Raw genomic sequence first — 18,209 nt, 5'->3', positions numbered from 1 at the left:
ACTAGACACTTGAAGCTACAGTTTGACTCTTTGTTTTTATTTTACGAACATTTTCCTTCGAGTTACAAACTGTTGAAAATTACTAAAAAATTTGAAATTTTTTTAATTTCCCTTAATTTTTGTAACCAGTGTATTTTGAATTTATTTAAATTATAAAATTTCTTATTAAATATTTTAACTTATACATTTTTAACATCGAATAATCAAAAGTAGGCAATATTCATTTATTTTATTGCTATTTTTGATGGTTTCTCACATGATTTAATTATCAAATTTAATTATTAAAAATTAAAATATACTAAAAACTTTGAATATCTAAATGATACGAATAAAATTTATAAATCAGGGAAAAATGTGAAAAACTTTACTGGAAAACCGGGAAATATCAGGGAATTTTGAAATCATTTCTATGTGGCCACCCTGATTTTTGAAAATACGAAATTTCTAGTCTTCTATTAAGGTTTCAAAAAACGCTAAAGACTATTTTAGGTTTCCAGTGTTTGCCCGTGAATTAAATTTAATTAAAAATCGGTTACCGTTACCCCTTAAACTCGGAGAACATGAAGACGTTTCTGTTAATGAACTTTTGAGAACTTTGAGATCAAAAAACGGTATAAATTTCATCAAAATTAGAAATAAGAGTCGAGCGATTTACGAGTTATGCAACAAAAACCTAAAAAAAAATTAAACTCAAGTTAGCTGACGTTTAATAATTTTAAAATTTTTTTTGGAAGAGATCAATTATAAAAAAAAATATTTTAAAAAATTGCACCTGTAGTTTTTTAAATTTTCTACATGTGCATATTTTTAGTTTATTTTTTTTTTTGTAATTGATTTGTTAAAAAAAATCCGAATATTGTTAATTCTAAATTCAGGATCATAATTTTTTGTAATCTTGATGAGCCCTTTCGATTTTCGCCAAATCGATTTATTCGTTCCAAAGATTTTATCGAACAAAAAAAGTTTACACCCACGCCCACGGACGTTCATCCAGAAATAGTCAGAATAATTTCCTAGGGCCTCAAAACATCAAGATCTGATGAAAACTCCATTTGATAACTTCCTTTTTTTTGAAAATTTTCAAATTTCATACAGGGAATTTAAAAATTTGAAAAAAAGCGGTTGACCCTGAACTACTCCCGCGGTTTTAAAGCTCAGAGAACTCGAAAACTTTATCATTGATAAACTTCTGAGCTCAAAGTCCGACGATATCTTGGTAACAAATCGATTTTTTCTCAGCGGGAAGTTAAAATATTTTGAATCCCATAATTTAATTAATTAATTATTTATTATTATTTAAGTTTTATTAATAGACAATATATAATAATTATATTTGACACAATAACAATAATTACAATTATAAATTTATTTAAAGGGTACGATGGGCGCAATCCACTTGTTTTGTTTAGAACGTTGGCTGGAGGAGAGCAACAGAAACAGTTGTGAATTGTGTGGTTACCAATTTGACATAGAACGCACGCCGCGTTACAGCGCATTGCATTCAATAATAATATGGATTTGCACAAAACAACCAGACCAACAATTATTTGTGCGCAATATACGCGTCGATTTGATACGATGCATGATCGCGACTCCACTGACATTGGGCTCAACTTACGTATGTATCGTAGCCGCGGATTTTTATTCAACAAATAATTACGACAATTTCCCGCCTGCACGATGGACAACTTATTCACTTGTTGCGATGATGCTGCTCGTTGTGTTTTCATATTTCGCATGGATGTATATGGCGTTGCAGTATCATCAGAGAGTGTGGTTTTATTGGTGGCAAAAAACAAGTGTTGTTAAGTTGAGGCATCATCACACGTCGATGGAAGACGTAAATAAAAGTCTGACGATGTACCGCTCGAGGATGAGCCACGGGATCTTGCCAGTCTGAGGACGATCCGCGGCTGTGACTGTTATGACGCCCGTCGTTTCAATGATATTTTACCACGGCTTAATTGTGATATATATATACGTACTTTACTTCCATCGGATACTTTTTTAACCCAAATCTAAATTTTATTTTAAATATTTATTAGTAATAAATATTATTTAAATTTAACTGTTTATTCAAATCTATAAGGTAAAAGCCCCTATATCCGCTCACTTTTCATTCGAGTGAGATTAAATCACTCAATATAAATTAATAAATAAAATGAAAAACCAGATTTTTTTTTATAGTTATTTTTTGAAGTTTCGAGTATTAGAATAAAATTTAAGTTTGAAGAATAATAAAGATAATTAATTATTAATTTTTAAAATAAGGTCCTTGAGTGAACCCATAGTCGCTCACTAAAAGTTGTGATGTACCATTACTTGATCAACACATGGCTCTATAGTCGCTCAAAGACAATTTCAATTAAACTATGATAAGTTTATTGATTTGGACAAATAATTTATAAATTATACTACTTTATTCTTTCATAATATAAAATTTCATGAATTTTAAAAATATATTTAATAAGATATAGTTGTAACAATTCTTAAAAAATTTGACGTAAACTAAATTTAATCTAACGAATGAACGTTAAAGTAAAAAATTCCCGGCTGAGCGCGATTTTGAAAACAGTCATTTAATTTAAATATATAATCTATTATAAAATAATTTGATACATCATATTTTAATATGTTTAGATTGACAAATAATTATTTATCAATAATAATATCGCGTCCCTAATATCAAAAAGGCATATAATTTTTTTTTAATTCACCTATCGCTTCAGAGTGACGAAATTGATCAAAAAACAAAAATTAAAATATTAATGCCAAAATGGCTTATAACAGCAAGCATATGCCTTTTTGGCATCAATTTTATTTTTAATTTTTTAGCTAATGCCGAAAAGGCGTATAAATAAAAAATCAATAAAATCAATGAATTGGTTTAATTGAATATTTATTAACAAAAAATGAATGAATTTAATATTTTAATGATTTTTTATTCATGCGCCTTTTTAGCATTAACTAAAAAATAAAAAATAAAATTAATGCCAAAAAGGCACATGCTTGCTGCTATAGGCCATTTTGGCATTAATATTTAAAATTTTGTTTTTTGATCAATTTCGTGATTCTAAAGCGATAAGTGGCTCCTAAAAAGTTTTGACCGAAAAATCTGAAAATTAGAATCGTCGAGGTTCAAAATGATTTTTTTAATTTTTTTAAATTCACGATACGACGATTATCCACATAAATACAGCTACTCAAAACTCACTGAAAAATTTCGAAATTTTTTTTTACTTTAATTTTTTCCCTTAGTATATTTAAATTTGAATTCACGGGTTAAACTTCATGGTAATATACTTTTTTTTTATATGCCTTTTTAGCTTTATGGTAGATCTATATACAGCATATGCCTTTTTGGCATCAGGGACGCGATATTTTTAGTTGTAATTTTTTTTTATAAAAATTATAAAAAAACGCCTTAAACAATTAAAGTGAGCGACTAATGGTACTGAGCAGGTATAGGCGCTTTTACCTTACTGTTACTTTATTATACTCACGACTTCCGTTCCGATGGCTGCTATATTAGCACCGAATCTCGACATTTCCATTCCCTCGACGTAAACAGGCTGTCCTCTATGGTACCATCTTCGTTCGTACCACAGCTTACCGTCTTCGATTCGCGTCTCAACTAAATTTGCTTCTGGAGAAGGTGGTACATGAGAGGTTGAAATATTTACGGGATTGTTGTAGTGTGGTATTACCACTGAAATAATTGTCAATCCACACTTTTACTTATTTTTTTATATTATAATCATTAGAAAAACTAAAGTCATTTAGGTACCTTGTTTCCGTACTGTCGGGACGACTTTTCCTCGACTTATTGCCTTGAGATCATTTTCTATTTCTTTTTCATCTAGTAAATAATTCAATTGAGCTGGAGGTGGCTTTCGACGTTTCTCAACTTTTTCAGGGACTGGGTCATTTGGTCGTCGGCGTAGTTTTCGTGTCATCACTGGCTTTACCTTAAATATTTAATCATTTAGTGAATTATTATTATTTATTTTTCCCCGGTAGACATCAACAAGGTTAGCAACCGCAGCAGGACAAGTTTCGTTGCCTAAATCGACGGAGAGATCCGAGGATCTGCATCCGTGATGCCAGAAACTCAACTTGCAACGAACAAGTTGAGTTTCTAGCCAAGGCAGATACAAAAGACTCATTCCTCCAAGGATACCAACAATGAGTACGAGCCTGGCACGGTAGTCTAGGTAAAGTTTTCAAATTTTAAACAGGAGATCCTGATATATCTGGGGCGTGTTCAGAAATACACTCTGGAGGTGAACAATTACCTACCTAGGTGTGATTAGTACCTTTGTAATGTTAAATCGCACTCTGGTTCAACTAGAGGATATTTCTGAACACAGGAGTTGAATATTTTCTCTTCCAGAGTGGGTTTCTGAACACGCCTCTGGTTTTTGTGCTCTTCTTTAACCGGGATCTTATACACAGCAAGTACTGAGAACTCGAGAAATATCACGAGTGGTTTTATCGAAGAGCACAATATCAGATCTATTGTGATCAATTTTTCGAGTTGTTGTGAATCCTGCGGTCCAATAAATACGGCAACGGTAATTCTCAACAACGCGGAATATCTCCTGGTAGATAAGGCAGCGCTGGTGTCTTATTGATACCATGCGTATGTCGATTATTATTATTATTTGTAATTTACCTCTGTTGAATCACCGGTCAATTCCATCGTTTGCCGATCGGATTCAATCATTTTTCTTTTCTCTTCCATGTCAGTCAATAAATTTTCTTTGAGATCGATTTTTTTTTCTTCAAATTCTTTTCCAGCAGCTTTTTTTTCACATATATAATCTCTCTCTGCCCACTCAATAAGATAATCACGATGAATTATATTCAGACGTAATCTATAAATAGATAAATTTATTATTTGAAATTTTATTTATTATATCCAGTCGCCTCTTCCTCTTTATATTTGATTAATAAGATGATTTTAAGCGCCATAAATTAAATAAATAAATCATACCGTTCATGATACTGTGACTCCAAACGTTTTAATTTACGAATAAATTCAGGATGACTCCCATCATTTAATTGTTGAAGTTGTTTTTTAAAATTTCCTAATTTATCTTGATAAACTCTACGATAATAAATTATTATCATTATTCATTATTTTAATTTACAACATAAATAAATAATTTAAAACTTACTGCTCTTTTATTTCTGTCAACTCTTCAGATTTTCCCATGTCAGTTTCGCTCGCTTCTTCAGTATCTAAAAGTAATTATTTAAAATAATTGTTATTTTTTTTTAAATCGTGGTCTTGAAGTTTGCGAACAATCAACAATTTTTTGATTCTTTTATCAACAATTAAACTTAAAATAATTCTCAGACAGTCTCTCCCTCTTTTTAAAAATGATTTTTGACGAATGAATTGATTTTGATGATGAAATTTTATTTATTAATTAAAAAAAAAAGTTAAAACTTTAATTAAAACAAAGACAATGTCGCAATTTTTACCGAGAACTAGAATCTAAAAAAAATATGAGTGTAAATGTAACTGACAATTGGAAATTTTCAAATTTTTGAATAAATCAATAGAATATTAAGTAAAATAAAAATTTAAAAAATGCGTATTTAGAAAATTGAAAAATCAGTACGCGCATTTTTTGAAATTTTATTATTTTATTTATTAAAAATTATAAATTGGCACACATCTGCTACATTCCCGCTCATAAAAAATGGGTCTGAATGTAACTGACAATTGGAAATTAAAAAATTTTTTTGAATAAATGAATAGAATGTTAAGAAGAATCAAAATTTAGAAAATTTAAAAATAAGTACGCGCGTTGTTTTAAATTTCATTATTTTATTTTTTTGAAATTTATAAATCGTCACACATCTGCTACATTCCCGCTCATAAAAAATTACTCAGTTATCAATTTCGAGTAAAACGAAATTTGTTGACTAAATTTTTGCATACGAAATTTTAAAATTCGAATTACAAAATTGACATAAAGATTCTACAGAAATTTATTTTCAAAATTTCATTTATCTCCCAATTGATGACAGTTGTCATTGAAAATTAAAAAAAAAAGCGGACTCTGTCTGAAAATGGTCCTAAAAAAAAAAAACTTAAAATATACACATGTAGAAAATTAAAAAAACTATGAGTGCATTTTTTTTAAATTTATCGTTTTTAAAAAAAAGAATAATTATTAGACGTCTAATAATTGACACTTAACCTGTCACTGAATTCTAACCTCATTAACATCAAAACAATTTGATAAAAATAAATAATATAAACAAATAAATACTAACCTTCATCACTCTCATCTGGATCATCAACGTCCCGATCATCATCCATATATTCCTCGTTATCATCATCAAGATCAAAATCATCAGGACCATAGACAGCCGAGAAAGGAGATCCTTGATACGACATTTTTTCCAACTTTTCCAACAATAAATTAAAATTAATCACTTAAATTACATATATATTTTCATATTTATTATTTTATTAAATCTATATAATTACCATTAGTTTATATATATTTATATCAACTTTAAAATATAAAAATTAAATTTTTAATTTTAAATAATTATTTGTAACTCAAATTCAGAGTCAACTCAATTCATATGCGAATGCCAAGCAAGCAGATGATGCAGTTGAAGTTTTTTGTGATCTGAAGTTGAATCACAACAAACAAATTATTTTTTTTCCTTCTCACTCTTCTGTAAAATTTTAATTTCCGTCAGCAAGTGGGAGCGAGAGGGAGAATCACAAAAATTCGCGCCAACTGTCGGTAGAAATTGTAATTATTTTCTATGCTAGTGTAGACAAGTTGATTTGTGTTAGAAAACAAAAAATAATCTAGAAAATAAGACAATATTCTCAATTATTCTATCGATTATTATCGATATTGTCATTATTAATTTTGATATTTTATCTGATGACCAGAAATTGAATGCTGGTTAAAAAAAATTACAGTCGTAAGTAATTTTTAAAATAATTAACAAGTTTTTTTTCATAGGTTATACTCAGCATGATGTAATTATTTTTAAAAATAAATTTATTTATTGAAGGTATGAAAAGTTGATAAATTATTAAGGAAAAATTGAATAGCTGATAAATTTATTTAAGAAATTAAATGAAACGACGGAAATTGTCTGTGCGAACGAGCGGCCGTAGAAAAAGTTACAAGATGAATTCACTAGATGATTCAGTTATTTTGTGTGATGTCAGTTCTAAAATAAATAAAAAAGCGTCGATTAATTTGAAAGATTCATCTAGGAGACAGAGTATATCTAGCATGAGAACACGATCGAATTTAAATAACAGAAAACCGCTACATCCTGTACATAAAAGTCCGTTGAGTCGCAACACGTGGTAACTATTATTTACTTTTTATTATTATTATTGTGATGTTTGATTTTTTACTCTGGAGCTGGATGATAAAAAAATTGTAAAGAGCAGATCTGAAAACTGGACATTCGAAGCTACAATTTGTCTTTTGTATGACCACTTTCCTTCGAGTTACAACCTGTTGATATGCACTTGAAAATTTGAAATTTTTGCGACTAGTGTATTTTGAATTTAATTTACACACAAAATTTCTTATCAAAAGTAGGCCATGTTAATTTATTTTATTACTTCTTTTGATCATCGAATGATTTAATCATCAGATTTAATTATTGATAATGAAGATATAATAAAAACTTTGAATATCTTAATGATACGAATAAAAATTTCGAATCAGGAAAAAATTTGAAAAATGACTAGAAAACCGGGAAATATCGAAATTTTGACATTTCTTTGTGGTCACCCTGGAACTTAGAGATAGTCCTGAAAATTAGTGATTGTGAATTTTTAATAGCTATGGAAATACTTGTAAGATTTTAAATGAAAAATGTGCGGTACATGCAGGAGATTAGTGATGCATTAATAGTTCAATTAATAATTTGATGCACTGTAAATGATATGAACTGATGTGTAAGTTTTCTTATTGTGTGCTGTCAACTGATCCCAAAAATTTTATATTACGACAAGTGATCCCGACGGGATCACCATAAAGGTTTTGAAGATGATGTTCATGATAATAAAAGTTATGAAAATCTTGATGAAACTGATGAATTAGAAAATCAGTTGTCAGTTGGATCTAGTCTGTGGGATCAATTGTCGTGTGTTCACTTGTCGGGGATCAGTTTTCTGGGATCATTTGTCATTGAACCAGTAATATTTACTAAATATAGATATACAAATCCGTGGAGTGGTCGAGTACTAGTTCTCTGACCATGTACTAGTTCCCAGGTCATGTACTAGTTCCCTGATCAGGTACTCGTTCTCTGATCATGTACTAGTTCCCTGATCAGGTACTCGTTCTCTGATCATGTACTAGTTCTCTGATCATAAACTAATTCCCTGATCATGTACTAGTTCCCTGATCATGTATCAGGAATCAGTTGTCATGGAACTTTTTCATGACTATTAAAAATTGACAATCAAAAATTTCAGGACTATCTCTAAGAAGTTCAGAGTCTCTATGAATTTTTAAATCTTCCTGAGGCTTAGAAAAATTATTTTATACTTTTTGGTCCGTTTTAAAAACGTGTTACATTAAAACTTTTTTTTTTTACTTAAATAATTTTTCTGCCCTCCGGCCGGAAAGTGGCAACTTTCGGGCCGCTGCCCTAAACGAAGTTGCAACTTTCCGGCTTCGTCGAGCAGAAAAATAGTATACGCACCTTGGCCAGTAAAAAAGAAAGCCTCAGACCACATGTTTGTCAGCCTCGGCCTCGCCTCGGCCAACAATTACATGTGCTCTGAGACTTTTCTTATTTTACTGGCCTAGGTATGTAATATACTATTTAATTGTTTATTTATCTATTTATTTTTTTAAAATGATTATTTTATAATTGTAATAAAATAGCTTGAAAAAGTCACCGCTGTCAATAATAAAAAAAAAGCGTTTAGAAGAAATTGAAATATTACCAATTAAAAAAAGACAGAAAGCTAGTCTCAGTGAGACGATAGTCATCAGTGATGATGATGATGATGATAATGATAAAAATAAAGTCATCGGTAGGAGGTTTAAAAAAAATCCTGAAGTTATTGTCGTAGACAATTGCAGCTCTTCTAAGATAAACAATAAAAGATTAAAATCTTGTGATGACAATAAAAGTAATGCGGAGATAAAGAGAAAGAAAAGAATGGAGGAGAAAATTTTGGAAAGAAAAAATATGAGGAGAATGGAAAATCTCAAGCGGACGCAAAATCGTGCTCGTAAAAAAGCTGGTAATACTTTTATTTATTAAGAAATTTTTATGAATATTTATAATAATAACCCTCGGTAAAAAGTTATATATTTATATATGTATATTTTATAGTTATAGGTGACAGTAAAAAGAATAATGATGAAGATGAAATCGCTGTGATCTGGTCCTCAGAAAACGGAGACAATACTCGAGTAGATAAAAAGAATGAAGAAACAATTAGTCCAGATAATACTGAAAAAAAAACTGAAGCCTTATTTTTCGTTGATACGATAGGAGATGACAGAAATTTAAAAAAAATTTCTTTGCTGCCACCTTTGAAAGTTTTGTATACAACAAACTCGTTTTCGAAATTTGAAACAGTTCCTACGACTGCTACCACAACAATAACATCGGAAAAAGTCAATAATAATAATAATAATAATGATAATAATGAAGCAACAGATGATACTTGTAATAAAACTCGTAAATTACGAGAAATTATTGTCGATGGTCTTAATGTTGCATTCGGGTATGTTCGGTTTATTTCAAATTCTTTAAAGTAAATTACAAATGATGGCTAAGTAAGTCATCTAAAAAATTTTTTGACGGAAAAAAGAACACAAGTCCTGACTCCTAGGACCGAGACTTGTATGTCTTATTTATGTAAAAGAACTTGGGTTTGAGACAAAAAAAATTTGTCGTCCTTTTAGAGGACATCTTTTTGACAGCAACGTTGTCTCTGTGCTACTTGGGGCAGTGATCCCTCCCAGTTTTTAAAAATATTCAATAACTCGACTGTCGTAACTAGAGTAAAATTTGATTAATTAAAAAAATTGAAGCACTCGTTGAAAAAAGGAAAGTAATTATAATTTTACTAGGATATAGATTTTTAAAAAAGTACTTTTGAGGTCTCTTACCCAGGACCCAATCACTTCATATATTTGTATAGATCTATTTAGTCAAATTTAGTAAATATGAAAATACAAATACATGGGTGATCATGTACTAGTTCACTGATCGGATACTGAGTCTCTTACCTCAGTTTTAAATTAAATATTTAACGAAATTTGCTAACGGAAAAAAATGAACTGTACAAATTTAGAATGACAAGTAATATAATGATAGAGTGATCAGTAAATACTATCATTCTAAATAGTAATTTTTGCATTTATGATTAAAACGTGAATAATTACAGGATAAGTATGAAAATTTATTGTCTATGCAAGAAAAATTACTATTTGAACTTTAAAAATCGTAACTGATACTTAGAAAATAGACGACACGTGTAATAAAATTATTATTTGGAATGTTAAAATTTCCTATATTGACACCCGGGTTCCAGGTTTTAATTTCAAATACTACTTTTTAAAGTTTATTTTTTTCCGTGTAAATGAATTTTAGCCTGAAAACATTGAAGTTTTTAATTATAATCTTATGAAAATTTTATTGGAATTTATCAAATCACTCTTGGCCCCAAACTGATAACTATAATTAATTAATTAATTAAATTCTAGTGCTGTTATGACAGTTCGAAGTCAATGAATATTTTTAAAAAGTGTGTGTGAGCGGAGTCTAATAAAAGTAAATCGTAATGCCAATAATAATAAATTTGAAACTGATAATTAATTTTTAGATACTCACTTGGAAAAAGACTTTTCCAAAAAAATGGCTTGCAGTTAATATTGGATTACTTCCAAGACCGTGGACACACAATTAAAATATTCTTACCACAAAATCAACGAAATCGAAATCGTGAATTTCTTGAACAATGGTATCGTGAAGGTTTAGTTGTTTTCACACCTAGCAGAAATGTTGGTGGTAAAAAAATAGTACCTTATGACGACAGGTAATTATTGTTACTATTTTTCATTCATATATATATATATAGGGTATTCCATGCCAAATCGTACAGTTTGAAAAATTTTAATTTTGATTTTCTTCATTTTTTTATATTTTCTAGTACCCATAAAAAAAACTCTTCCTGTTAAATTTTGAAATTTTTTCTACCTGTTCAAAAATTGCTTTTTTTTTTGTTTGTCGCCATAACTTCTTCGATAATGGTCCAAATCAAAACCTTCTTTTTGAAATTTTTATTTTTCAATCGAGTTTTAAACTTCAAATCTTTTTTTTCAAAGCAAAACAAATTTCAATCTTCCCACAAATTTTAAACCCAGTCTTAACCCAGTTTTAAAATTCAAAAATTTATTTTTCTCTATTAATCCAAACTATTTTCCATTTTTCTAAATTTCGCAAGTAGTTTTTAAAATTTTTCGCGGTAAACGAATTTAAAATTAAAGAGTAGTCATTAAGTTGTTAACTTTTTTTACCTCTTATTTTTTTTCCGACTTATTTTTACAGATTTATTGTAGAATACGCAACGAAATGCAAAGGCATCATAATTTCCTCAGATCAGTACCGCGATTTGTGGAAAGAAAAACCTGAATGGCGGGAAACAATCGAAAATAGATTACTAGCACCGACGTTCGTCGGTGAGTACGTCATGTTTCCAGATGATCCGTTAGGTAGAGGTGGTCCGTCGCTGTATGAATTTCTGAGGCATTGATTCTGTAAATGCTGCTTAATTTGTAATTGATTAAATATTTTATTATTTATTTAATGTATGTATAAACATTTTTTTTCTCGCTTTACGAAGAAGACATATTTTTAAATTATAATAAAATTTTTATTTCTTTTTTTAAATATTAAAAAAATTATTACGTGTTTTGTATGTACATGTTCTGTTTCTGTTTCAAGTATAAATATTCAAAATAAATAATAATATGTATTTATATAAAAAATTTATGTGAAAAAATTTATACTGGATCCCAGGATGGTCTCCAACACCATTTCCGAGATTGACGCACAAAGTCCATACTCTCTTGAGCTGTTTCGCGAGCTAATCGCTGCATCGGCGTTGCTGTATTTGAATCTATTTTAGCACTTGACAAAACTTTTTCGTGCTCCAACGTTGAACTTACATCTGTAACAACAAAAAAATATGAATAATTATTGACCCTGTTGGCCAATCACAAAAATTCCCGCTATTTTCGAATTTCAAAAGTCAAATCATGGATATTTTGTTGTTCAATCAAAAGAAAAAATCATTTAGGTAAAAAAAAAATGACCCTGATATCCACAGCTTGCTCAGAAAGTTTTTGCAGTGACCCGGGAAAAAATGATCAGACATGAACAGGCATGATCAGGTCTAATTTCAGGCCTGATCATACATAAACAGGCATAGTCAGGTCTGATCATTTTTTCCTGGGGCAACATTTTCGGCTAAACGACAAGTCTTGGCTGGATAATACTTGCGTGCAAGTTGATGTAAATTTGCGACCGTAAACTGAATGTAATTTTACAGAAAAACTTGTCGTCAATTTCAAATTAAACTTTCAATCAACTTAACGTCATTGTCTGACAGTAACATTTCAAAGGCATTCTCAGACAGTGCCCCCCACTTTTTAAAAATATGCAATGACTTTCAACTGTCATAACTGTATCAAAATTTTATTATATAATTAATTAAAAAAAAATTAAAACCTTAATTAAAAAAAGGACAACGTAGTCGTAATTTTGTTGAGATATAGAATTTAAAAAAAATTACTTACCATTGACATCAATTGGGAGTTAAACGAAATTTGTTGAATAAATTTTAGCCAACAAAATTTACAAATTCGAATTATAAAATTGACATGACGATTTTACTGAAATTTATTTAACGAATTTTGTGTAACTCCTAATTGATATCAAGTGTAAATAATTTTTTTTAAAATCTATATATCGGCGAAATTACGACTACGTTGTCCTTTTTCAATTAATGCTTCAATTTTTTTTTAATTAATTGATAACAATTTGATACGCTTATGACAGTTGAGTCATTGAAAATTTTTTAAAAGTGGGAGACACTGTCTGAGAATGGCTTTTAAAGTTACAGACAATCTACTGTCAACCGCAACTTTTTGCTGTTAAGTTGACTTTAGATTCCGGCCGTAGCTTGAAGTTAACTTGCGGCTATGGTGGCTATCAGGGTAATTTATGTTGTACGATATCTTTGGAATGAATCAATCGAAAGAGCTCACCAAGATTTAGAACTAATTAAATTTCGAGGCAAATCGGGCAAGTAGTTTATGAGTTAAGGTAAGAGACCCAGTATCCAATCAGGGAACTAGTACCCGATCACTCCACGTATTTAAATTTCTATTTTTACTAAATATAGATATACAAATACGTGAGTGTCCAGGTACTGGGTCTCTTAAAATAGCAAGAGTACTTACTCGTTTTAGAAAACAATTTATTAAGTACATAGTTATCATCATCAACGACTGTCGCCTTCGATGACGATCCTTCAGAATCAGAATGGCCGAGCCTGCGACCAATCAAGCAAGACACCTGTTCCCCATCGAACAATGCCGACACTTTACTTTCTTTTTTCCGAGTCAGTTCCTTGGATTTGTATTTTTTTTTATTATCCTTAGAATTGTTATCTCCAAAAAGCCGATCAGACTCAGTAGCAGTGCCATCGATCGGTTCATTCAAATTGAACAGTTCAGTCAAATCAGACGTTTGAAACAGCCTTCGCTGACGCGGATCATCCAGTACTCTGTTTGACAGCAACAGTTTAAAAATCTGCCGATGATAAATTTTTTCTTCAATGGTACCCGCAGTGATCAATCGGTAAATGGTCACTTGTTTGTCCTGCCCAATTCGCCACGAGCGTTCACGTGCCTGGGCATCAGTGGCCGGGTTCCAGTCAGGGTCATAAATGATGACACGATTGGCTCCAGTTAAGTTGATTCCTAAGCCTCCAACTCTTGTTGTTGAAATGAAAACAAGATAAGAATTATCCTCATTAAATTTACGAATCGTTCTCTGGCGCTCGGACATGGCCGTCGAGCCATCAAGTCTCAGGTACGTGTAGTTTTCCTGCTGGATCAAAGCCTCCAGTATATGGAGCATTTGCCTGCTCTGGGTAAAAATGACCACCCGATGCCCCTGACGTTTCCAAATTTTCAGAAGCGATCTCACCACCGTCATCTTTCCCGAGCGCTTCCAGAATCCGAACTTCTCTAGATCAATATTCTCACTGGCATCCATTTCTTCATCCGAACCCTGGTCGTCTTTAGTATAAATATACAAATCAGGATGATTGCATAATTTTCTCAATGTTGTCAGTGCGACTAAAAGTTTTGCACGATATCTGTTGTCACCAGTGGCTGATTTTTCATGTAATACTGAGCTAACGCAGTCAGACTTCAAAAACTCTTTGTACAAATCAGTCTGCTCTTTAGTAAGACTGCAAAATAAAACTTGTTCATTTTTTTCCGGCAAATTAATGTGATGTCTGACATCATTTTTAGTTCGCCTTAACATGTAGGGACTGATTGCTTCCTTCAGCATCGTGGCGACTTGTAGAGCCGTCGCTTCTTGTAGTAAAGAAGCGTTGGCGTATCCGCCTCTGGTGATTGGCGTAGCGCAGTGCTCGATAAATGCATCGATGGTCCCAAGTTTTCCTGGCAAAATGAAGTCGAACAGAGACCACAATTCTTTGAGTGAGTTCTGCATTGGGCTGCCGGTCAGCAAAAGCCGGTGGGGAGTACAAAATTTTTTTACGACTTTAGTAACTTTAGCCTGGGGGTTGCGGATCTTGTGACCTTCGTCCAAGACGACGTAGTGCCACTTGTAGGGTACGAGTAAGTCCGCGTGATTTAGGACACCGGAGTACGAAGTCAGCAAAACTCCGCCGGTCTTCAGACTTTCGAGTAATTCTTCAGGGTCGCCTTGATGGGTTCCCGAGTGATGCAGGGTAACGACTCGCAGGGAAGGCCACCAGTCGTGGAAGTGGTGGACCCACTGCTCTAGTAACGTCGCTGGGCACACGATCAGAGTGGGACCGAGTCCCCGAAATCTGCCGCCATCGGACAGCAGTTCGCTGCAATCAAGCCCAGCAAAAAATGCTATCACCTGGACCGTTTTACCTAGACCCATTTCATCACCGAGTAAACCTCCCAAGTTACGGCCGTGTAACTCCCAGAGCCAGCGAACTGACACCTTTTGATACTCGTACAATTTTTTCCACAGTGACCGCGGAACTTTGAATAAATTATCGACTGTCCGAAGACTGTCATCAGACCTAGTGGATTTTATTCTTTCGTCGACTCTTTTTTTGTACAGAGATTCGTCCCCGTCATCAAGAATTCTGCTTCTCTTCTTTGACGAGTCGATTGACAGCCGTTTTTTTTTCGCTTTAGGAACTTTGCTGACTTCGTCCTCTGAACCCTCATCACTGGGGACGTATTCGCTGCCGCTGTCATCCTGATTGTCTTGGGTGTTTTTCCAAGACCCAGATGGTTTCGGAGGTTCGACAGTAACTGGAGGCGCTTCTTCTTCAACCGGATTAACAGAAGACGAGTTTGAAGATTCTGAACTTTTTCTGTTTTTTGTCTTACGCTTTTTGCCGGCAGTTAAATTTTCTTTGGCCTGATGCAACTTGGAAAGCTTTGGCTTCTGGAGATTCTTCTTCTTAGCAGCAAACTCTGCTTGTCTCTTAAGATATTTTTCCAAGTCCAGTAGTCCAGTGCTGGCATTTAATGAACCAGAGGAATCAGTTTTCTTTTTTAACTCAGCTTCAAAAGGTGTGATCTCTCCCACTTTTACACGCCGATCTAATTCATCATTTTCTAAATTTGTTTCTTTTTCTTCTGCTTTATCTGATGACGTAACAGATGATGCTAAAGATTTTGAATTTACTTCTATGTGATGCGATAATTCTTGATGGATACTTTCTTCACTGCGGATTTTTATGATCTAAAAAAAATTAAATCTTTTTAAACTGAATAGTAAATTTAAAAAAAAATATTTTACCTCTTTGAAATCATTGACTTTGTCATCGTTCGCTGTCTCATCGTCTTCATCCATTTTAAATACTTATTATTATTTATAATTTGAATTATTGAATATTTACTTTTCCCATGTGATGGAAGTAATTAAAAAAAGGCATGAACTGGCATGAACATGTTGCAGGTAAATATAAAAATAAATTAAATAAGTATACAAAACATATGTCTACCTATACCAAATGTAATTTGATTTTTGTATAGTGTAGTATATAAACGACACCCAGATGGAAAATTATTTGTGCGCATGACGAAACAGTGAAACAAACAATTTGGCGGGAAACTTTTAAAATGACCAATAGTTTGTTTATAAGGAAAAAAAAAGACTTAAGTACCCGATCAGGAAATTAATACCCGATCACTTCATATATAAGTATGCATATTGCTTCATATATAAGTATGTATATAAATTAAGCCAGTTCCCGATCAAAAAACTAGTACCCAATCACCAGGGTACGGAAGTTTGTGCTCAACAATAAGAATAAAAGAAAAAAAAATTCACGCTAATTTCTCAAAGAAATTTCTAAAAGATATATTCAAATGTCGAGTGTCATTAAAGCTGTCGAAATTAAGGTTGTGAAAAAATATGTCAATAAAACAATCAGCAAGATAATTAGCAAGACCATCAGCAAGACAATTGTCTTGCTCGTTTTCTTACTGGCGGTCTTGCTGCTTGTCTTACTGGTGGTCTTGCTAATTCTCTTGCTGATGGTCTTGCTAATTATCTTGCTGATTGTCTTATTGACATATTTTTTTCACAACCTCAATTTCAACATTCTTTTATGGCATTCGATATTTGAATATATCTTATAATTTAATTCACGTGAATTTGCTCGCGATCGTAATTTTGATATAGAGAAATTTGGGCGAATTCTTTTCCTTTATTCTTATTGTTAAGCACAAACTTCTGTACCCTACCAATCACTCATATATTTATATATCTATATTTAGTAAAATTTAGCAAATATAGATGTATAAATATATGAATGATCCGGTACTAGTTTCCTGATGGGATACTAGGTCTTTTACCTTATACACATATAAACTATTGGTGATCATTAAAAATACGATTTAAAAAGTTTCCAGCCTTTGTGTTTCTATATTTAGTAAAATTTAGTAAATACAGGTGCATAAATACATGAGTGATCGGGTACTAGGTCTTTTAGCTTATAGACATACTTACAAATACATGGAGTGCTTGAGTACTAGTTCCCTGATCGGATACTGGGTCTTTAACTTTATATTTATACAAATACATGGAGTTTTATAATGGGAGTGAATAAAAAAAAATGTTTATTCAAAATGACGCAAACGAAAAAAAAAGTCAAACAATAACTTAATATAATTATTTATTTTTTTAATAAATGAAGATTTACATTTATCATTCATAAATTACATATTTATATCGATAAATTTATTACGCGATATCACAATACTTCTACGATTACTTGCGAAATTTGTGCGATTGATATGAACTGATGATATTCAAAAATTACTAGTATTAATTAAGGGGGGGAGGGGTAGCGTATTAAATTTTTTTTAACTGAATGTATAATAATCTCAAGAATATTGTGTCAAAATTTCAAGTTGATTGGAGCAAAATTGACGAAGTTATCAGTATTTTTATACCTCATTAGACATCACGGATGATAGCAACATCCTTTATGGACCTGGCATTGATGATTCAGTGTGATGCAAGTCGATAAAATTCGCTTATAGATGTTTGATACCAGAATTTTTAGTGTTCAAAACTTTAAAGCGATTTTTCTACAACTCACGTTTTCAAAGTCCGGTGACCATCATAACTTAAAAACTACTGCACTGATCCTTTTGAAATTTTGAATACTATTTCTGTACATAATTTACGAGGTAACGCTGGAGAGCTTTTTTAAAATTTATCTATCAGGGTATACATTAAATATATGTAAAGCTAAACTATTTGTAACGTGGTTTGTCAGAAGCAATAAAACATATGCAAACGACACGAAAATAAACATAAAAAGTAAAATACAAATAAAACATGTGCTATAATACAAAAACTACGATCTTTAAAGTACCATCAAATCTTTGTAAATCATTGAATCAATTCAT

General features: G+C 31.6%; 4 protein-coding genes across 6 annotated transcripts; 2 read left to right on the top strand and 2 right to left on the bottom strand.

The window, feature by feature from the left end:
• The first annotated feature begins 1,381 nt into the window (after positions 1–1,381).
• Positions 1,382–1,900, top strand: LOC130664565 (E3 ubiquitin-protein ligase MARCHF2-like). Its single transcript, XM_057464529.1, has one exon. It carries the CDS (start codon positions 1,382–1,384, stop codon positions 1,898–1,900), a length of 519 nt encoding a protein of 172 aa, XP_057320512.1.
• On the bottom strand, positions 1,877–6,664 carry LOC130664564 (sin3 histone deacetylase corepressor complex component SDS3). Of its 2 annotated transcripts, none has more exons than XM_057464528.1 (8): positions 6,509–6,664; positions 6,292–6,424; positions 5,181–5,244; positions 4,997–5,110; positions 4,676–4,877; positions 3,788–3,968; positions 3,504–3,646; positions 1,877–2,018 (listed from the first exon to the last, which is right to left on the bottom strand). In XM_057464528.1, the coding sequence occupies exons 1-8, from the start codon at positions 6,509–6,511 to the stop codon at positions 1,923–1,925; spliced, it is 936 nt and encodes a 311-aa protein (XP_057320511.1). In that variant the 5' UTR covers positions 6,512–6,664; the 3' UTR covers positions 1,877–1,922. The 2 variants fall into 2 exon arrangements, with proteins under 2 accessions (XP_057320511.1, XP_057320510.1); XM_057464527.1 differs by having other exon boundaries at positions 3,504–3,709; positions 6,509–6,663.
• A 133-nt stretch (positions 6,665–6,797) lies between these two features.
• On the top strand, positions 6,798–11,788 carry LOC130664563 (NEDD4-binding protein 1-like). 2 transcript variants are annotated; one of them, XM_057464526.1, is made up of 6 exons: positions 6,798–6,963; positions 7,057–7,360; positions 8,901–9,265; positions 9,364–9,754; positions 10,859–11,071; positions 11,584–11,788. In XM_057464526.1, the coding sequence occupies exons 2-6, from the start codon at positions 7,122–7,124 to the stop codon at positions 11,786–11,788; spliced, it is 1,413 nt and encodes a 470-aa protein (XP_057320509.1). In that variant the 5' UTR covers positions 6,798–6,963; positions 7,057–7,121. The 2 variants fall into 2 exon arrangements, with proteins under 2 accessions (XP_057320509.1, XP_057320508.1); XM_057464525.1 differs by having other exon boundaries at positions 9,358–9,754.
• A 111-nt stretch (positions 11,789–11,899) lies between these two features.
• Positions 11,900–16,306, bottom strand: LOC130664562 (DNA excision repair protein ERCC-6-like). The gene is made up of 3 exons (XM_057464524.1): positions 16,087–16,306; positions 13,500–16,029; positions 11,900–12,205 (listed from the first exon to the last, which is right to left on the bottom strand). Exons 1-3 carry the CDS (start codon positions 16,138–16,140, stop codon positions 12,039–12,041), a joined length of 2,751 nt encoding a protein of 916 aa, XP_057320507.1. The 5' UTR covers positions 16,141–16,306; the 3' UTR covers positions 11,900–12,038.
• Positions 16,307–18,209: the final 1,903 nt, after the last annotated feature.

Source organism: Microplitis mediator, chromosome 3 (genome assembly GCF_029852145.1).
Source record: "Microplitis mediator isolate UGA2020A chromosome 3, iyMicMedi2.1, whole genome shotgun sequence".
In the NCBI taxonomy this organism is placed as follows: domain Eukaryota; kingdom Metazoa; phylum Arthropoda; class Insecta; order Hymenoptera; family Braconidae; genus Microplitis; species Microplitis mediator.
This window is presented reverse-complemented; position numbering and strand designations above follow the sequence as displayed.

Excerpts from the sequence above, each read along its gene's own strand:
- LOC130664565 (XM_057464529.1), top strand. The coding sequence starts at position 1,382 with ATGGGCGCAATCCACTTGTTTTGTTTAGAACGTTGGCTGGAGGAGAGC.
- LOC130664564 (XM_057464527.1), bottom strand. Across the intron at positions 3,710-3,787 it reads CCCGACAGTACGGAAACAAG|TGGTAATACCACACTACAAC; the intron begins GTACCTAAATGA and ends CAATTATTTCAG. Across the intron at positions 2,019-3,503 it reads CAGCCATCGGAACGGAAGTC|ATTTGGGTTAAAAAAGTATC; the intron begins GTGAGTATAATA and ends AATAAAATTTAG.
- LOC130664563 (XM_057464525.1), top strand. The coding sequence starts at position 7,122 with ATGAAACGACGGAAATTGTCTGTGCGAACGAGCGGCCGTAGAAAAAGT. Across the intron at positions 9,755-10,858 it reads GGTCTTAATGTTGCATTCGG|ATACTCACTTGGAAAAAGAC; the intron begins GTATGTTCGGTT and ends ATTAATTTTTAG. Across the intron at positions 11,072-11,583 it reads ATAGTACCTTATGACGACAG|ATTTATTGTAGAATACGCAA; the intron begins GTAATTATTGTT and ends TTATTTTTACAG.
- LOC130664562 (XM_057464524.1), bottom strand. The coding sequence starts at position 16,140 with ATGGATGAAGACGATGAGACAGCGAACGATGACAAAGTCAATGATTTC. Across the intron at positions 16,030-16,086 it reads AAGTCAATGATTTCAAAGAG|ATCATAAAAATCCGCAGTGA; the intron begins GTAAAATATTTT and ends AATTTTTTTTAG. Across the intron at positions 12,206-13,499 it reads TAAATTGTTTTCTAAAACGA|ATGTAAGTTCAACGTTGGAG; the intron begins GTAAGTACTCTT and ends TTGTTGTTACAG.